Genomic DNA, 20,933 nt, shown 5'->3' with positions numbered 1-20,933 from the left:
TACAGGCAGACAGTTCAACCTTTGTGTGTGATTGTGCTATGTCTGACAAGACAGCAGCATCAGATTGGATAATACAGGAGTAACCAGTCGAATGGAATTGCAGAACAGAGTCACAGAAGAGAATGGAAAGCTGCCAGGTTCCACCTCTTCTGTGCTTCCTTCTCATGCCTGCAGTCAGTTTGTCTGGAGCTGTGTCCTGAATGTTATGGGGCTGTGCAGGTCAAAATTAGAAGGGCCAAAGCCAAGCTGGAGCTCAATCTATCTGTGACTCTCAAAGACAATGAAAAACTGTTTATAAAAATACTATAAATAAAGGAGGATTAAGGAGAACCATCATCCTTTATTAGATATGCGGGAAATCTGTTGAAGATCTCGAGATAAGGTAAATAATGAGGTACTTAATGTCTTCTTTGCTTCAGACTCTAGCAGCAAGACCAGTTGTTCCCCCTGACATTTCTTCTTCCTTGTAGCCAGTGCCAACCATCCATGGTGCACTTTGTGGCAGTTTTTTTTTTTTTTTTCCTGCTCTTTCCTACTACCAAAGGAAGCTCCATCAGGATGGAAACCACTCCTGAAGTAGGCATCCCAACCCAGCAGGCTCCTTGTGGCCTGTCAGCCAACCACACACAAGTCACCTCAGCAGCAGCTCCCAAGCCAGGGGCCTGCTGCTGGCCTTGCAGCTTCTTGTGGAGACACAGCCAAGCCTTGTGCCTCCTGCTGCCCACTCATGGACTCAAGCAGAAGGGACAGGACAATCCATATGGGGGCCTTCTTTCTGTCTGGGTCCTCCTGGCTCTGGAGGCAGAGGGGATCCCCCAGTCAACATGCCAAGCAGGTGCCTTCTGCTGGCCTAGCAGGGCCACTGCCAGATGTCAGCCCAAAAGTGCAGATCCCAGGGAGAAGTCAATGGTGACCTGCCACCTCCAGACTGAATTGACTTCACAGTCCCTTTCTGTGACACGTTCCTGCTGCTGCCCTATCAAGTGCAGAGACAGAAGTGATCTCACAGTCCCTGCCACAGTCACATTCTTCCTGCTGGGGCAGGAGATCCTGAGGCAGAGCTCACCTCTCTCTTGTCCTCTATGGACTCGGCTCACCTTTCTGGTTTAGAGATTAAATAAAGTTTTAGTTGGAAGGTTTGCTCTTCTGTTTGTGTGTGCTGTTCTGTACTGTGTCAGGTGTTTGTTTAGGGTATGGGCAAGCATTATGGTTTAGGGTTTTGTTTAGGTCTGGCAAGAAGTCTAGGGATAAACAGAGCATTTAATGTTAGTGTTAAGGTCAAGGAATTAGGGTGAGCAAGAGAGGAAATGCAAGGGAAGGGGGCTCTGCGCTTAGTTTTTCTTCACATGGTATTTTGAATTCTGCTTTCCAATAGTGGATTCCTGTCAGGATGTTGCACTAATGTTTAGGTTGAGGGATTATTGTTATTGTTTACAGGCCTTACAAGACTGAAGTCAGTGTTACAGCAGCATCAACATTGCATGAACCCTCTTACCGCTACAAAGGTAAGCTTCCGAGCTCCTCTTCCCTTCCTCTTCCGTCCCCCAAATCTCACATTTCTCCTGGCCAGGCTACTCCTAACCTCACCATATCAGTCATCTAACTGAGATCAGCTTTCTGATGGCTGTTATTATATCAGAGTACCTGTCTCACCTCTGTTGGCTACTCTATTCTGTGGTATTAGACTGCTCTAGACTCTATATTCCAGACTCTGTTGGCTATTCTAGTCTGTTACTATGAAAGCCTCCCATGGGAATTGTTTGGGCAGATAATTGGAAGCCATGACTACAGACAGGCAAAGGCACTGTGCTGAGAAATCTTAGTTTGTTTTGGTGAATCAGAAGGTGAATGCCTGACCCTAGCTACTGGAGGGGAGATCCTGCAACCCCAGCACCACCATGTCTCACTCTTCCTGGGGTCTGTGGGGTAGGGGGCAATGCCCATGATATCATGTGAAGGACATTGGTATGACACCTTCCAGTGTTTGTGAAGGGTTGAAAGGAGAATACATGGCCCCAATGCCATGAGTAAAAGACGTCTCCTTATAAGCCATGGCCAAGGGGACAAAGATGTCAGTGTGCCGCAGCTTTCCATTCTTGTCAGAGCCCTCTGCCTTCTCCTCTGCATGCTTTCCTGTGCTGTCTCACACTTCCCTGAAGGCTGCAGACAACCACTTCTCTTCCCCACCTTGCTCTCACTCTGCTGTTCCCATGATTTCACTGCTGCCTTTCCACTCTCACCAGCTGTTCCTTCAAACACAAGGGCATGGGCTGATCCAAACTCCCTCTGGGTGACCTCTGGACCCACAACACCAGTTCCAGTGCCTCACCTCCAAGTCAAGAATTTCATCTGACTATCGAATCTAAACCTACCCAGTTTAAAACCATTCTCCTTGTCCAATGATAGAGTCATAGAAATCATAGAAATCATAGAAATCATAGAAACACAAATTTGGAAAGGACCTACAAGACCATTTAGTCCAACCTTCCTATCACTAATAATACCCACTAAGCTACTAAGCCATATCTCCTAGCACTTTGTCCTGGTGCTTCTTGAACACTGAGGGTCAGTGACTCCACCACCTCCCTGAGCAGACCATTCCAGTTCCCAACTACTCTTTGAGAGAAATTTTTTTTGTAATATCTAATCTAAACATCACCAGGCACGACTTGTGGCCATTTCCTCAAGTCCTATCATTAGTTATCTGAGAGAAGAGGCTGACCCCCACCTCATCACAACCTCTCTTCAGGAAGTTGTAGAGTGCAATGAGGTCGCCCCTGAGCCTCCTCTTCGCCAGAGTAAATAATCTCAGTTCCCTCAGCCACTCCTCATAAGACCTGTGCTCCAGAACCCTCAACAGTTTGGTTACCCTTCTCTGGACATGTTCCAGGGCCTAAATGTCCTTCTTGTAATGAGGGGCCCAAAACTGAACACAGTGCTCGAGGTGTGGCCTCACCAGAGCCGAGTACAGGAGGACGATCACCTCCCTGCTCCTGCTGGCTGCACTATTTCTAGTACAGGCCAGGATGCCCTTGGCCTTCTTGGCCACCTGGGAACACGGCTGGGTCATGTTCAGCCGAGCATCCATCAACACTCCCAGGTCCTTTTCCTCTTCACAGTCTTCTAGCCACTCTGCCCCAAGCCTATAGCATTGCATGGAGTTATTGTGGCCAAAGTGCAGGACCCTGCACTTGGCCTTGTTGAACCTCATCCCATTCACCTCAACCCAGAAATCCAGCCTATCCAGATCCCTCCGAAAGGCCACCCTTCCCTCATGTGTATTGTCACTACCTCCCAACTTGATGTCATCTGCAGATTTAGTGAGGGTACACTCAATCTCCTCATCTAGGTCATCAGTAAAGACATTAAACAAGATAGGTCCCAGTACCAACCCCTGGGGGACACCACGTGTAACAGGATGTCAGCCGGACTATCCAAAAATCTTGGTTAAAATCTCTGAGGAGAGCCTTTACGGGCTTCACAAGGGCAACGGTAGCAGTGTCACAGATAATCATAGAAACATGGGATCATAGAATCATACATGTAGAATGGTTTGGGTTGGAAGAGATCTTAAAGATCCTCTTATTCCAACCATCCTCCTGCTAGACCTGCTTGCTCAAAACTCATTTCAACCTCTCCTTGAACACTTCCAGGGATGGGACATTCACAGCTTTTCCAGGAAACCTGTTCCAGTGCCTCACCATCCTCAGAGGAAAGAATTTCTTCCACATACCTAATTTAAACCTGCCCTCTTCTAGTTTGAAGTCATTACTCTTTGTCCTATCACTCCACTCCTAGACAAAGACTGTCTCCCCAGCTTTCCTGTAAGTCCTCTCTAAGCACTGGTAGGTTGCTTTAAGGTTTCTCCGCTGCTGAGTAGTGCCAGTTCTCTCAGCGTGCCTTCATAGCAGAAGTGCTCCAGCCCCTTGATCGCCTTTGTGGCTCTTCTCTGGACCTCTACATATAATTCGAAGTAGTCAAACTGCCGCATTAAACCACAAGTCTTTTTGGTGCTCAGTGTGGGGCACGAAGGGTTGAGATAATGACAGATCTTACCACAGAGTGCTAAAGTTAAATTGTTATAAGCATTAGACCAGTTTAATAGTTGCTGATCACAAGGTCGACATTTTGGATCTCAGGTCTGTTGGGCTTTCATTCAGAAATGAGTTGTATAGCACATTACTTACTGCCTGTATTCCCATTGTGCTGTTTATCATTTTTGGGTCTGGTTTAAAGATATTTTGCTATGTTGTGTAACACTACCTTATGAGTCTATAAAATTATTGGTCATGTGACAAATCTGTTCTTTGTACTGAGCATTGCCATCACGTCCATTCCTCAGGAACCGTTACTCAGAAACTTAAGAATTACACGCTTAAACTTTTTGTTTTAGGGAGCCAATCTAGGAGAGGAAAAGGGAGGGACACCTCCACTTTTTCACCTCCCCTTCTCCTCCAGCCTTATTACACTAGCTCTACAAAGCTTAGAATATCCATGGGATGATCCTACTGTGACGTCTCCTGAATATGGTTCAACTGTTGTTTAAGGATAAATAACTCTTGAAGAATGCCCTCCAGAGACCTGCCCCAAGGCCGGAGAGTTAGGAGTGGCAGGGAGCATGAGAGGATCTAGGCAGGCACCTAGAGCAGTGGGCACTTCCAGTGCTTTGGAACTTCCCCCTGAGCACGTGCAGAATCCTTAAAAACTGCAGAAGTGCTTGAAAAGGAGGGGTTATCACCTTGGCAATTCCAAAGGGAATTCCAAAGAGAGCCTCAGTCAGTGCCACTCCAAGCCCTGGGACAGGCCCTGCAGCTACTCCAACACCTCTGACATGTCCCGCAGCCACTCCATCCACTGTGACAGGCCCCAGACTAGACCAGACCCCTGGTTCTGCTCTTGCTAGGCCAGAGCACCAACCTGTGCCAGGATCCGTTCCCTCTATATGCAGGAGAAAACAGAGGGTGTGAAAATCAGGCCCCTGAGAATGGAAGAGAACTATTGTCCAGAAAAGAAAGGAGGGAGAAGAATGTTGATCTATGAAACCTTGACATAAACTTCCCCACGAGAGGGTACTTCCAAGATCCAAAAGGGTACAGGTGGGGTTTTGGGATAGCTGTCTTCAAGAGAAAGGATGTTAAAGAACTGTCTACCTTTCCCAGTCCCTGGGAGGACCCTTCCATTTGTGGACTTGATGAAGGTCAAAGAAGAGCAGGTGCAGATGGTTACCACAATGTTCTACCAGTTGGGGACAGGCTGGACACCAGTCAGTAATGAGCAATTGCACTGTGCATAGCTTGCTTTGTACATAACAATAATAGTACTAAAAATAATTGCTATTATAATTCTTTCTCTACCATTTCAGTCCTTTCAACTGCACTGACCTCAACCTATAAGAATTTGGGGGGGATGGTGTGAGCTAACAGCTGTGTGGTGCTGAGCTGCCTGGCAGGTTAAAGCACATCATGTTTGACAATCACAGTCCAACAGCGCAAATCACACTTCTAAAAATCTTGTGTTCAGAGAGGAGCAGTAGATGATCAGTTCAGTCTGCCTCAATGAGCACACTCCAGCAGAGAGCCTGCTGCCTTGGGGAGCTGTCAGCCCTGAGGCCTTGGGGACACCTCCAGGGAGCCCAAGGGCACAGAGCAAGCGATGCCATGGTCGGGTGCTGTGCTGCTGAGCTGGGCCAGGCTCCTGGGCCCAAGGGGAGCTCCTGGCAAGCGCTGCAGAGAGACAGCTGTGCCCAGGAGCAGCTCCTCTGCACAGCGCAGCAGGGCTGGGGGCTCTGACCACAGCTGGCATGCAGAGAGGAGAGAAGGAGAGAGGGCTTGGAGGCACTGAGGAGCGCAACAACAGAGGGCAGCGTGTGGCAGGACACATCTGCAGGCTCTTGGTACCATGAGACTCTGGCAGCAGGGCCATGCAGGTGGGGTTGCCAGAGGGGTCTTCTACAGCTGGCCCATCCAATGGCTGATAGCATCTGTCAGGATGGGTCTTATTCTACCTGTAATGTGGCATAGAAGATGTTTTACGGAATAGTATTTTTGAGGGGGCATTTTAACAGGAAGATCGAGGCTTGGTTTATCTGAAACAGAAGACTTTCTTGGATTCTGTGCTTCTAGTATGGAGGGGAGGCAGGTTTCATGACGATGAATTGTCTAGATTGTACTGGAGAGAACAACTGAAACCAATGAAGGAAAGGGACCTGCCAACTGTCTAAGTGCAGTTCGGAAAATGCTTTGAGAGGTTTAATTGAAAAATGGAAATGTTTTTTCTCAGATAATCCTGATATATTTTCACTATATTTCTGTTCCCTTAGCAGGACAACATACACAAAACAGGCAAATGCCCAACAGCAGCACCATCACTGAGTTCCTCCTGCTGGCATTCACAGACACGCGCGAGCTGCAGCTCCTGCACTTCACGCTCTTCCTGGGCATCTACCTGGCTGCCCTCCTGGGCAACGGCCTCATCCTCAGCGCCGTAGCCTGTGACCACCACCTCCACACCCCCATGTACTTCTTCCTCCTCAACCTCGCCCTTCTCGACCTGGGCTGCATCTCCACCACTGTCCCCAAAGCCATGGCCAATGCCCTCTGGGACACCAGGGCCATCTCCTATCAAGGATGTGCTGCGCAGGTCTTTCTCTTTGCTTTCTTGTTTGGATCAGAGTATTCCCTTCTCACCGTCATGGCCTATGACCGCTACGTTGCCATCTGCAAGCCCCTGCACTACGGGAGCCTCCTGGGCAGCAGAGCTTGTGCCCAGATGGCAGCAGCTGCCTGGGGCAGTGGCTTTCTCAATGCTGTCCTGCAGACTACCACTACATTTTCCCTTCCCCTCTGCCAAGGCAATGCTGTGGACCAGTTCTTCTGTGAAATCCCCCAGATCCTCAAGCTCTCCTGCTCAAATGCCTACCTCAGGGAAGTTGGGGCACTTGTGTTTAGTATTTCTTTAGCCTTCGGTTGTTTTGTTTTCATTGTGGTGTCCTATGTGCAGATCTTCAGGGCAGTGCTGAGGATGCCCTCTGTGCAGGGCCGGCACAAAGCCTTTTCCACGTGCCTCCCTCACCTGGCTGTGGTCTCCCTCTTTCTTAGCACTGTCATGTTTGCCTACCTGAAGCCCCCTTCCATCTCCTCTCCATCGCTGGATCTCGTGGTGGCAGTTCTGTACTCAGTGCTGCCTCCAGCAGTGAACCCCCTCATCTACAGCATGAGGAATAAAGAGCTCAAGGAGGCACTGAGGACGTTATTGCAATATTCAGTATTTCAAAAAGGAAATGGTCTTCTGCATCTGATTCCCTGAAGTATACCTGGAGAAGGCAGAAACACCTTTGTTCATCTATTTCAAAATTACTCATCCTTTTCAATATCATACCAATATTGTAAATAATTTTATAATTTCATTTTATAAATTTAAGATATTTTTCTTCCTCTGTCTTCTTCTAACTTTTTTTTTTACCCAAAGATCTCCTGTAGAGGTGCTTCTAAGCTCTTTGTAGCTAACTAAATAAAGGAACCAGCAGGTAGGCAGTTTCTGTGGATCTCATTTCTCATAAATTCTTCTCAGGCACAGCAGTGGTTTTGGGATGAAGATCCCTGCTGCAACGTGCTGGAAAGCCCTGGTGTCCTCCTTTGGGGCTGCCCTTTCTGCCCTGGCAGGCACTCCCTCCCTGCAGCCTTTGGAGGGGACCTCCAAAGCCCATCTAGCCACCCCCACTAGACACGCATGGACACCTACACCAGGCAGCCCAGGCCCATTTCCAGTTGGGTTTGGGGTATCTCCAGTTGAGGAGGACTCCCTCATTTTGGGGAAACCTGATCAAGTGCTTGGTATTGGAAACATGATCCAGTTCTTGATATTGCTCACAGTAAAAGTGTTTTCCTGTGTGCAATTCCCATGTCTTGTCCAATCACCGGGCATTGCTGAGACTGTCAGAGGAAAAGATCTGATAGCAAATCCATGTCTCACAGACAGCTCATAGCAGCAGACAGAGATGAAGTAGACATGTTTTGTTGGTATTAGTCGGTACCAAAATGCTCCCCTAGGCCTCTGTATTCAGTAAAAAGAGATCAAGGATGAGAAGCGCATGTACTGAGAGGAAGTTCATAAAAAGCCACCAGGACAAGGGCCATTTTCTATCCCTGCAGGAGACTGACCCTGGGCAAGGCCCAACTTCCGAAGTAGCCGTGTTGGACGTTCATGGTGGGCAGTGAGCTGGGCAGGAGGCAGCCATGTGCCCTGGGAGTACAGGAGGGAAGGCTGAGGGGCACCTCATCACAGCCTGCCAGGAGTTGCAGGGATGTCAGGAGGAACCCCCGTGGGGCCAGGCTGTGCCCTGTGATGTGCAGGGAGCCCTCCTCTTGCTACGTTGCGTGCACTGGCTGCAGCAGAGGGGACCCCCAGACAGCCCTTGCATGGGGCATGGGGCTCTGCCACCCGCCTGGCCCTGGGTTTGACTCCTTGGTTCTTCTGGGCCCCACCTTCCACACCCAAATGTGTCCCTTGGCTGTCGGCTCCCTTTCCACTGCCCTGTGGGAATACCAAGCCGGGGCAGACAGGTTACCATTAGGTGCGGTGGTGGTTGTGTAATTCACATTGATGATGGCACAAATGACGGTTCCTTCACCAGTGATGCACATTCTTCTTCATGTTAGGCCAAACTCAACGTCCTTCTCTCTCTGCTTTTCCTCATGGATGAACTGGATTAGGTCTCCTTGATTATTCTGAGGCACAATGCAATGCTTTTTGCCTTCTGCTACTCCAGCACAATATGTGTGACTTTCCCTTACTCTGCACATTGACCTCATGGGTCATTCTGTATTTGTTGCTTTTAAAATGTTATTTGGACGGGGGCCATTTGCAAAGTGGGGCAAGCTGATGTGTCCTGCCTCAGCCATTTCAAGCATGCTATACTTGAGTTTTTCAGCCTGAGTTTGCTAAAGATGACCCAGGAAGGTCATCAACAGATGTTCAAGTTTCTAGTTTAAGTAAGGGAGAGTATCTCAGGTTTCCAGTGCCCATTTCAAATCTAGGTCAATCCAAGGAACCCACTGAAGAAGAGGTTTGAGAGGTTTGCCTTTGAAGGGGTGTTCCTGTGCTGGACTGGGCTGCAGTTACAGGGACAAAGAGCACTGCTGGCAGTGGAGGTGCCCTGTTAACTCCACCTGGCTCCACCTGATTTTCCCAAAGGGCTCTGGCCTCCTGCAGGTCTTTAATGACATCTGCCAATCTGGGGAAGTGCCTCAAACACAACGGGGTCACTGGAGGTTTTCCCTGGTTATGCTTATGGTCAGGCAGCAAAGCTCTGTCGGAATACCCAGTATTTTTTTCAGTACTTGAATAATAAAGCAACAACTCATCAGCTCAAAAGACTTAATCCGTTCTGTAAAATGTCTCATGTGAAGGGTAATTTCTATCATGAAGAAATGTGATTTTTCATATTTTTTTTGCATATTCATCCCAGGAGAAGAAATACTGGTGTTCACCTGTACTTGCATTGTCATCGCTTTTCTATCGTGGTGTGCTCCTTCCCTCATCATCCAGGCACAAAACTCATCTTGATTACATAGACCCTGCTGAATGTCCCCTTTCCAGCTGCCTGTCTGGACCTATGCACTTCCCGTCATTCTCCTGGTTTGCCCTCCTCTTACCGTTTAATCCTTCAGACCACTCTCAGTGACCCAGTTGCTGCTTGGAGTATCAGTGAGTTCAAGGTCGCCCATCTCTCAGCAGTCTTTGTAATGGTTTCCTTAGTAAGACTACTCATCATTTATCACTGAATTAGTATGATATGGATTAATATTAACACAATTAATTAAATCACTGTAAAATACATCATGTACAGTCATCCTTTTTGGAAGGTAAACATCACTGGAGGCAATAAAATAAGGAACTTGAACTGTGTTTTTTTTTGTTTCTTTGTTTCTGTTTTTTTTTTTTTTTTTTTTAATTGCAGCATGATTTCCTGTTGTTTGTTTTGAAATAGGAAAAACACTGTTCTTCCCACCTAAACAGGGCTTCGAAAGAGAAACCCTAGACCAATATAACCAGGAGAATGATGCTCTAAACTGAAACACAACAAAATTCAGCCTTTAAAATGAAGAAAGACTTTTATTAGATGCTCCTTGAAATCTTCCCCCTTAACTACAACATGAAAGCTCTCCAATTAGCTGATCAAGTCTTGAGGACTTGAAGAAAATGGTGGGAGAGACATGGCTCATTAGGAGTTTCTGTGTTTTAATGAAGTCCATGGTGTATTTTGGTGCTGAGTCAATGAAACTTGGGTACTGAGAGGAGAATGATGCAACTGTGCGAAAAAGCAAATGCAAAAGGAAAAGCTGAAGTGACTTGGAGTCTTAATGGGCCCCACTGAGGGCTGTTACTAACAACGCCTCCCCAGGGCCTTGTTAGGGCAGATAATTGGAGGCCATGATTAGACAGGCAAAGCACGGTGCTGAGAAAAGTCTTGGTTGATTTTGGTGAAGACAAGGCCCAAGGCCTGACCCCAGCCACTGCGAGGAGAGATCCTGCACCTACCTGTCTGCCTCAGGACTTTTCTTGGGGGTCTGAGGAATGTGGTGGGCAGTGTGATGCCACGAGAGGAAAACTGGTATGACACCACCCTGCCTCTGCACAAGGTTGCAGGGAAGCAAAGAGGCTGCACTGCAATGACTATATCTCTTTTTCTCAAAAGTTCTAGCCAAAGCATCAGGACTGTTGGGGCCTTCCCTTTTTACCAGAAACCTCTGTCTTTTCCTCTGCACGCTTAAATATGCTGTCCCACACTTTGTCCTATTTCCTGGAAGTCTGCAGACAGCCATCTCTGTTCACCACCTTGCTCTCATCCCAGCATTTCCATCATTTCACCAACGTCTCATCAACCCTCACCAGCTGTTCCTTGAAAAACGAAGCTAGGGTCTGATCATAGATACTCACCAGCATCTCCCAAGCCAGGGGCCTGATGCTGGCCTTGCAGCTTCTTGGCTACACACAGCCAAGCCTTGTGCCTGCTGCTGCCCACTCATGGACTCAAGCAGAAGGGACAGGACAACCCATCTGGGGGCCTTCTTTCTGCCTGGGTCCTCGTGGGTCTGGAGGCAGAGGGGATCCCCCAGTCAGCATGCCAAGCAGGTGCCTTCTGCTGGCCTAGCAGGGCCACTGCCAGATGTCAGCCCAAAAGTGCAGATCCCAGGGAGAAGTCAAGGGTGACCTGCCACCTCCAGACACAAGTGACCTCCCAGTCCCTTTCTGTGACACGTTCCTGCTGCTGCCCTATCAAGTGCAGAGACAGAAGTGACCTCACAGTTCCTGCCACAGTCACATTCCTTCTGCTGGGGCAGGAGATCCTGAGGTAAATGTGAGCTTTCTCTAGCCCCCTCGGTACCTCTTTTTCACTTTCTGTGTTAGAGATTCAGCAAAGTTTTAGTGGGAGTGTTTGGTGTTCTGCTTGTGCTGTCACATCTGTGGTTGAGGTATGGACAAGCTCTGTGGTTACGGGTGTTTTACATCTGCCAAGGAGTTTAGGGTTAAATAGAGCATTTTAATGTTGGTGTTAAGTGAAGGGATTATGGTTTTCAAGAGAGAAAATTGATTCCATTCAGAGTGTTGTAGTAGCATTTAGGTTTAGGGATTAAAATCACTGTTTCCAGTAAGGTAAGGGACATACATTACTGATTTAAGTCGGTGTTACTGCAGCATCGGCATTGCATGAATGCTCTTACCTCTATGAAATCATTAATTTTTGCTGGCCATGCTCCTCTTACCACCCCAAAATCTCACATGTCTCTTGTTCAGGCTGCTTCTGACCTCCCCATATCTTCTTGGGATCAGCTTTCTGATGACATTTACCATCTCAGTGCATCTGTCTCACCTCTGATGGCTCCTCCATTCCTGAGAAGGATGTGGCATTGTAGTCAGGAGGGAAAAGGACACAAAATTCTTTAGGCGCATCCTGCACAATGTGCCCATCAGCTCTGCACCTCCACAAAATCACGCTTCCGACCTACAAGTTTTGTTTCCCAAGTGGCTTCTCTGGATCAAGGGCTACTTTTCCCAGGCCCTCTCACATGTTTCAGTTTCAGATGTGGAGGGATATGATAAGGAAAGCCAAGGCACAGATGGAACCGAGCTTAGCAGGGGATGAAAACAATAACAGGAAGAGATTCTGTAGATACGTCGCTCAGAAAAGAAAGGCCAAGGAGAGTGTACCCCCTCTGATGGATGAGAAGGGTGAACTGATAATGACAGACATGGAGAAGGCTGAGGGACTCAACAACATCTTTGCCTCAGTCTTCCCTGCCAGTCAGGCTTCCCAAGCCTTTCATTCCCTGAACTCATAGATGGAGGCTGGGGGTGCAAATTCTCACTTGCTGTAAGTGAAGAGGAGGTTTGAGACCACCTGAAGAAACTCAACAAATACAAGTCTATTGGGCCTGATGACTTGCATTCCAGGGTCCTCAGGGAACTGCCTGATGTAGTTTCCAAGCCTCTCTCCATCATATTTGAAGAGTCCTGGCAGTTGGGTGAAGTCCCTGGTGACTGGAAAAAGGAAAACATCACTCCCATTTTTAAAACAGGATAGAAAGGAGGACCCAGGGAACCACTGAATGGTGAGCCTCAGCTCTGTGCCTGAAAAGATCATGGAAAAGATCCTCCTGGAATCGATGTCAAGGCACATGCAAGACAAAAAGGTGATCCGAGAATGGCTTCACCAAAGGGTAAATGGTGCCTGGCCAATCTGGTGGCTTTCTACAATGGAGTGACCACATCAGACAACAAGGGAAGACCGACCTATGTCATCTACTTGGACTTCTGTAAGACCATTGACACTGTCCCACATGACATCCTGGTCTCTAAATTACAGAGATACGCATTTGATGGGTGAACCATTCAGTGGATAAAGGAGTTGGCTTGAAGGTCACACCTGGTGCTCAACGGCTCTATGTCCAAGTGGAGGCTGGTGACAAGTGTTGTACCTCAGGGGTCTGTCCTAGGACTGGTGCTGTTTAATATCTTTATCTGTGACAGACAGTGAGATCGACAATGAGACAGTACATTTTGCGCTTGTAGCCCAGAAGACCAACTGCATCCTGGGCTCCATAAGCAGAGGAGTGGCCAGCAGGTAGAGGAAGGTCACTTCTACTTCTACTCCTTCTAATGTGCCCTTGTGAGGCTCCACTTGGAGTCCTGCATCCAGGACTGGGCCCCCAGCACTAGAAGGGTGTGGGTCTGTTAGAACGGGTCCAGAGGAGGGCCACAAAGATGATCAAGGGACTGGAGCATGTCTCCTATGAAGAAAGGCTGAGAGAGCTGGGGCTGTTCAGCCTGGAGAAAAGAAGGCTCCAGTATGACCTCTTTGTGGCCTTTCAGTATTAAAAGGGTTGTATAAAAAGATGGAGAGTGACTCTTTGCTCAATTAGATAATGATAGGACAAGGGGGAATGGTTTTAAGCTAAAAGAGGGGAGATTTATCTTAGAGGTTAGGAGAAAATTTCTTCGATTAGTGGGTAGTGAGGCACTGGAATAGGTTGCTGAGAGACCTTAGAGGTGCCCTATCCCTGGAGCTGATCAAGAGCAGGTCAGATGATGCCCTGGGCAATCTGATCTCATGGGGGGCATCCCTGCTTATGGCTGAGGGGTTTGAACCAGATGACCTTTAAGGTCCCTTCCAACAGGAGCCATTCTATGATTCTATGGTCTCACAAACTATACCTCAAGCATGACTCCCATGCCATCAGCCTTCCTGTGGCCTATCACCTGAACAGAACAGATGGTGCCTCGCCATCATCTTCAATGCCATGTGCATGCTTCTGCCCTTTATGGTCCCTATCTGTGCCACATTCCTCCTTATGTCAGCTCCAGAGGCAAAAGTGACCTCCCAGCCTCCTTCACAGCCATGTGCCTCCTGCAGGCCCAACAGATTCAGAGGCACACCTGACCTCATCCCAGCATTCCCAGTCAACTCCTCCTTGTGGCCTCTGATCTGATCACATTCCTGTCACCTCACATGCCTCTTCCAACGCCATGGGACTGCTGCAGGACCTCAGAGTCCCTGCCCTGCCCCAAGGGGACAAGCAGCTGAGGTTATGGGTTGGAGTGGGGTTGAAGCTGAGATGTGCTGTGTGCATGGTGGTGGGCTTTGGGGGTCAGATGATCATTTTAGTGTTTAGGAATTAGAGTTCACCCTACAGGGTTAAGGGAATGGCAACGGTATCAAAGGAGGGATTGGTGTTCTGCTCAAGGTGCCTGCTCAGGATCTGAGATAAGGAGAAGTTTTGAGGGTTTTAGTTTAGATTTGGTTAGAGAGCTATCTTTAAAGCTTGCATTTTCATCAATCCTTAGTTAATCATCCTTCTGTTTACCCTTCTTGTAGAAGATGCCTTTTCAAAATCCTGACCAACACCTCTCCTTTATCTGGCCTTTACAAGGTCTTTGAGAGAGGTCTTATAACAATGTCTGCAGCTCCACCAACACCTCTCTCACCATTCCCACACCACCTCTATGCAACCTGAGGAGTGACCGGGAGGATGATGTTTACTTGGGAAAGGGTTTCATTAAAATCTCTGAGGAAGGCTGTTATGGGCTTCACACAGACATTGATGGCAGTATCATAGAAAACAGTGACACTTGTGTAGACAGAAGAGCAGGTGGATAAGGCCTTGGGCCTGTCAACACAGGACGTACACACATGAGAATTGCGTGAGAGGGAAGAGGAAGATTGGATCCAAAATGTAGATTATGAAATCAAAGACCATGAGTATCACTGTGGTACTGCAGGACAGCTGCAGCAATGGGGCAAAACCACAGAAGGTGTCTATGACACTGGGGACACAGAAGAATAGCTGGGAGGAGGAGAAAGAATTCCTGTACATGAGAGAAATTCACCCGGTTCAGGTACAGCTTCCTTCTGGAGTCAGGCCTTCCACTTCTCGAGCCTTGCAGAGAACAGGGATGGCATACAGCCCAGGGCTGACCGTAGGACATGACCCCAGAAGGAAGCACTGCGGTCATGCAGAAGGTGCAGCTGAGAGTGCTGCCACCTCTGTGAGCAAAGAGGGTGCTGTCCCCAGCCAGGAAGCTGGCCAGCATCTGGCACAGGGTGCTGGAGCTGTACAAGGAGGACAACTCTCCCCCAGGAAGAAGGCCACAGGCATTTGCAGGTTTTTTTGGGAGGCACCAGCACAGTGATGAGGGTGTTCCACATCCTAGTCACCGTGCTGGATATATGAAAGAGGAAGAGATTTGAGTATGCGTAGAGGATCTTTCCAATGGACAGCTAGGGAAACTTAATGAATGGTGTCTTAGTGTCTCATTCCCTTCAGGGAAATATTTTTAGAGCATTCTGGTCCCCCCTCTCTTGTTAGGACACCAATGAGCAAGTGGGTACATACCACGTGCAACCCTTTAGTTTTGACTGTGTGACCATGGAAAGACCATGAGAAAATGGGATGGAAAAATCTACTTCGACCCTAGAGGCATGGATACATGAAGCACAAGGAAAACCTTTCGCAAAAAGTGGTTCTTCTGAGAAAACTGATGCTCCAGCAGGCAGTCCTCCAAACAGTATAATGAATACTATGAGCAGGATGAGAGAGGCCCTGTCTCAAGCCAGGGACAGGGAGAGAACAATTGGGTGTACTGGACTTTGAGGATTATTAGCCTGACAAATCAAACCCAAGAGTTAACTGTATTGGAGGCTGAAGTGAGTCTAGCTGGGAAGGAGTGGCAAATGCAACCCATTGGGACTGGCCTGGAGGCTCTGTGCAACCTTGGCATAGACTACTTCAGGAAAGGATACTTCAAAGATCCACAAGGGTATTGGTGGGCTTTAGCACAGCTGCCTTGGAGATGGAGGACATCAAACAGTTGTCTACCTTGCCCACTCTCTCACAGGACCCTTCTGCTCTGGAGGTGCTGATGGCCAATGAGCAGCAGGTGCCAATCGCTACCACAACAGTGCACCTGAGGCAGTATTGCACTAACAGAGACTCCCTGACTACCCTGCATGACCTGGTTCATCGACTGGAGAGCCAAGGAGTGATCAGCAAGGCTTTCTCACCCTTTAATAGTCCCATATGGACAGTGCAAAATTCTAATGGGGAGTGGAAGATAATGGTGGACGTCTGTGGACTGAATGAAGTCCCACCACTACTGATTTTGATGTAAAACAACATAAGGTCAAAGGACCTACACAGGAGATCCTGAGGCAGGCTGCCCAGGTTCAGGGGGACCCCTGCTTGGGGATGGGCTGGGTAACGGTCAGTGTGTGGTGAGCAATTGCACTGTGCATCGCTTGATTTATTAAACTACATTATCATCATCAGCAGCAGCAGCAGAAGCAGCAACATCTCTTCCTTTCCTTTGCTATCAAGCCATCCTTATCTCAACACATGAGCATTTTGGGGGTGAGGATGAGCTATGTGGTGCTGAGCTTTCTGCCAGGATAAAGCACAACATGCTTGACAACCACAGTCCAACAGCACAAATCACACTTTAAAAAATCACTCTCTGACATCTACAGAGAGAAGCAGTAAGTGATGACTTCAGGCTGCTTCAGACACCACACCCCAGCAGAGACCCTGCTGCCTTGGGGAGCTGTCAGCCCTGAGGCCTTGGGGACACCTCCAGGGAGCCCAAGGGCACAGAGCAAGCGATGCCATGGTTGGGTGCTGTGCTGCTGAGCTGGGCCCGGCTCCTGGGCCCAAGGGGAACTCCTGGTAAGCGCTGCAGAGAGACAGCTGTGCCCAGGAGCAGCTCCTCTGCACAGCGCAGCAGGGCTGGTGGCTCTGACTGCAGCTGGCACGCAGAGAGGACAGAAGGAGAGAGGGCTTGGAGGCACTGAGGAGCGCAACAACAGAGGGCAGCGTGTGGCAGGACACATCTGCAGGCTCCTGACACCGTGAGGCTCTGGCAGCAGGGCAATGCAGGTGGGGTTGCCAGAGGGGTCTTCTACAGCTGGCCCATCCAATGGCTGATAGCATCTGTCAGGTTGGGTCTCTCTGTTTCTCCAGAAAGGAGTGGAAGATGCTTTAGAGAATGACATTTATAAGGGGTCATTTCCACAAGAAGATTGAGGCTTTGTTTATCTGAAGGAGAAGGCTTTTTTTTTTTTTTTTTTGGTTCAGTGCTTTCCAATTCCTGCACTGCAGAAGAGGCAAGTTTGAGGTTAATGTGTTCTCAGGATTGTACAGGAGACTGAGAATCCCAGAGCATTGCACAGAGAGATCAGAATGGAAACAATGAGATTCTGGCAGGTTCTCCTGTAAAGAGAGAAGATCGCCTGGGGTGTGTGCTAAGACAGGGAATAGGTTTTCTTCATTTAAGTCTGTTCTAACTTTGATCTGCATTGTCATCTTCAACAGGAGGCTGTGCTTAATGTCAGCAAATGCCCAACAGCAGTTCAGTCAGTGAGTTCCTCCTGCTGGCATTCGCAGACACGCGCGAGCTGCAGCTCCTGCACTTCATGCTCTTCCTGGGCATCTACCTGGCTGCCCTCCTGGGCAACGGCCTCATCCTCAGCGCCGTAGCCTGCCACCACCGCCTCCACACCCCCATGTACTTCTTCCTCCTCAACCTCGCCCTCCTTGACCTGGGATGCATCTCCACCACTCTGCCCAAAGCCATGACCAATGCCCTCTGGGACACCAGGGCCATCTCCTATCAAGGATGTGCTGCACAGGTTTTTCTGTTTGTCTTGTTGATTGTATCAGAATTTTATCTTCTCACAATCATGGCCTATGACCGCTACGTTGCCATCTGCAAGCCCCTGCACTACGGGAGCCTCGTGGGCAGCAGAGCTTGTGCCCAGATGGCAGCAGCTGCCTGGGGCAGTGGCTTTCTCAATGCTGTCCTGCACACGGCCAACACATTTTCCCTGCCCCTCTGTCGAGGCAATGCTGTGGACCAGTTCTTCTGTGAAATCCCCCAGATCCTCAAGCTCTCCTGCTCAGATGCCTACCTCAGGGAAGTTGGGGCACTTGTGTTTAGTGTTTCTTTAGCCTTTCTTTGCTTTGTTTTCATCATGTTATCCTACGTGCAGATCTTCAGGGCAGTGCTGAGGATGCCCTCTGAGCAGGGCCGGCACAAAGCCTTTTCCATGTGCCTCCCTCACCTGGCTGTGGTCTCCCTCTTTATCAGCACTGGCATGTTTGCCTACCTGAAGCCCCCCTCCATCTCTTCCCCATCCATGGATCTTATTGTGTCAGTTCTCTACTCAGTTGTTCCTTCATCAGTGAACCCCCTCATCTACAGCATGAGGAACCTGGAGTTCAAGGATGCAGTAAGGAGACTATTTGGATACATGCTTCTTTGCAATCAATAATGTTTGTGAGTTCCCTGATTATTTCAGGAACTGTGAGGAAAAATTTTTCTTACTATATTTGTCTATAAGTATTTTCTACAAATTCTTTCTTTTGATTTAAATTATGCTATCCTTAACCTGCTACCTGATTTTCTTATTTATATTTTTTCATCTATAGTGACCCATTCATCTAATTATTGAAAGAAGTAGGTTATGTAGAGAAACATAATAAATAAAATGAAAAACAAAACAACAAAAAAAAAAAAAAAAAAACACCACCAGAACTACATTATTATCTGCTGCAATCTTTTCCCAACACCTCTGGAGCTGGGGGAGCAGCCCCAGCACACAGGAGGGGCTCTGGGCCAAGAACCCAGCTGCTACATGGAGTTTGGGTGGGGGCTGCTGCTTCCCTGGAGCCATGGCCATGGCCAGCAGCAGGACGTGGCCTTGTCACTGCTGTTCTCTTTTGACTTTCAGTGTGTTCTTCTGTGCTCTTTTATTCGGATAAGCCGTCAGATCTCACAGGCCTTGGTGACAGTCCTGTTGTCTCTGTAGTGACATCCCTGTGGCTGCAGGCAGCAGCAGGCACTGTGCAGCACTGGGTCACAGCTGGCCTCCCTCCTAGCACCACAGTAACAGAACGGTCTTGCTCAGGGCAAACCCAGAAGCCTGGACGCCTCCCCAAAGCTGATGACAGGAATACAGCCAAGAGGTTGTTCCCTGCTCTTCAGTTTTCTGGGGTTCTTTGTGCAGGGTTCCTCACCTGGGGCGCAACAACCCCAAACAGAGCTACAGGCTGGGAGAGGAGTGGTTGGAGAGCTGCCAGGCAGAGAAGGACCTGGGAGTGATGGTTGATAGTTGGCTGAATATGAGCCAGCAGTGTGCCCAGGTGGCCAAGAAGGCCAATAGCATACTGGCTTGCATAAGAAGCAGTGTGGCCAGCAGGGCTAGGGAGATGATCGTCCCCCTGTACTCGGCTCTGGTGCTGAGAGGAGATTGATGAAGCTAAAGTCAGAAGGAAAAGCTGAAGTGACTTGGAGTATTAATGGGCCCCACTGAGGGCTGTTACTAACAAAGCCTCCCCAGGGCCTTGTTAGGGCAGAAAATTGGAGGCCATGGTTACAGACAGGCAAAGAACTGTGCTGAGAAAAATCTTGGTTGGTTTTGGTGAAACAGAAGAGCCAAGGCCTGACCCCTAGAACTGTGAGAGGAGACCCTGCACCCCCCTGTCTGGCTCAGGGCTAGTCTTGGGGTCTGTGGGATGTGGTGGGTACAGTGATGCTACTTCATTATGACACCTCCACACCCCTGTACAGTGCTGCAAGGAAGCAAAGCCAACAGTCAGCATGCCAAGCAGGTGCCTTCTGCTGGCCTAGCAGGGCCACTGCCAGATGTCAGCCCAAAAGTGCAGATCCCAGGGAGAAGTCAAGGCTGACCTGCCACTTCCAGACACAAGTGACCTCACAGTCCCTTTGCGTGACACGTTCCTGCTGCTGCCCTATCAAGTGCAGAGACATAAGTGGCCTCACAGTCACTGCCACAGTCACATTCCTCCTGCTGGTTTGGGAGATCCTGAGGCAGAGCTGAGCTCATCAGAGCTTTCCCACCCTTCTTGTGGCCCACAGGCTGATTAGATTAGGGTGAGCAAGAGAGTAAAGTTAACGGAAAGGGGCTATGGGCTAGGTTTTTGGCTTCAAGGGATACTTTGAGGTCAGGCATAAGAATAGTGTATTTCTGTCAGGGTATGGAGTAGCATTTATTTTGGGAATTAATGTCACGGGTTAAAATAGGGGAATGACTGTTTTAAGCCAGTTTTATCGCAGAATCAACATTGCCTGAACGTTCTAACATCACAGAAATCATTAATTTCTGCTGGCTAAGCTCCTTTTCCCTCCCCCAAATATCACATCTCTCCTGGCCAGGCTTCTCCTGACTTCCCCATATTAGTCATCTTCGTAGAGGCAGCTTTCTGATGGCTTTCATGATCTCAGAGTACGTGCCTCATATCCATTGGCTACTCCTTTCTTGAGACTGACATGGCACCTAAGTCAGGATGGAAAAGAACACAAAGGCTGTAGGTGAACCCTGCACAATGTGTTCTGCAGCTCTCGTACCACCCCAAAATCTTGTTTCCTGCCTCCAACTTCTGGATACGGAAAGGCTTCTTTGCACCCAGGCTATCTTTTTCCAAACCCTCATGCAGTTTGCCCCAAGCGTCTTGGAGGCAGTGGCCCACTCTGTGTAGAAAACTGAAAGCAGTCCTAAAGGATGACTTCAGGCAAAAGCTGACACCTCTGACATGACAACCCCTATCCAAGACCTCTTCCACTATGGGGCCTACCAGGTACTTAGAAAGAGCCGATCTCAGAAACTACATGCACAGCAAGTGCCTTCTGCTGCCCTACCATGGACACTGGCAGATGTGAGCCTAAAGGCACAGATCCCAGCCAGGAGTCAAGGGATGACCTGTCAGCTACTTCAGAAAGCAGTCACCTCACAGGCCATTTAACAGCCATTCGCTTCCTGCTGGACTTGGTGTTTCTGAGGCACCACTGAGCTTATAATACCACACCTACAAAACACCCCCTTTTTGGGCCAGGACCTGCCCAGGTAGAAGTGATCTGGTTGT

At 48.7% G+C, this 20,933-nt stretch overlaps 1 protein-coding gene across 1 annotated transcript; it reads left to right on the top strand.

Annotated features, from left to right (window-relative positions):
* The first annotated feature begins 17,386 nt into the window (after positions 1 to 17,386).
* Positions 17,387 to 18,322, top strand: LOC137846826 (olfactory receptor 14C36-like). The gene has a single exon (XM_068664937.1). It carries the CDS (start codon positions 17,387 to 17,389, stop codon positions 18,320 to 18,322), a length of 936 nt encoding a protein of 311 aa, XP_068521038.1.
* The last annotated feature ends 2,611 nt before the right edge of the window (positions 18,323 to 20,933 follow it).

Source organism: Anas acuta, chromosome W (assembly GCF_963932015.1).
Source record: "Anas acuta chromosome W, bAnaAcu1.1, whole genome shotgun sequence".
Classification (NCBI taxonomy): domain Eukaryota; kingdom Metazoa; phylum Chordata; class Aves; order Anseriformes; family Anatidae; genus Anas; species Anas acuta.
The sequence above is the reverse complement of the archived record's forward strand: the minus strand, read 5'-3'. Positions and strand labels throughout refer to the sequence as shown.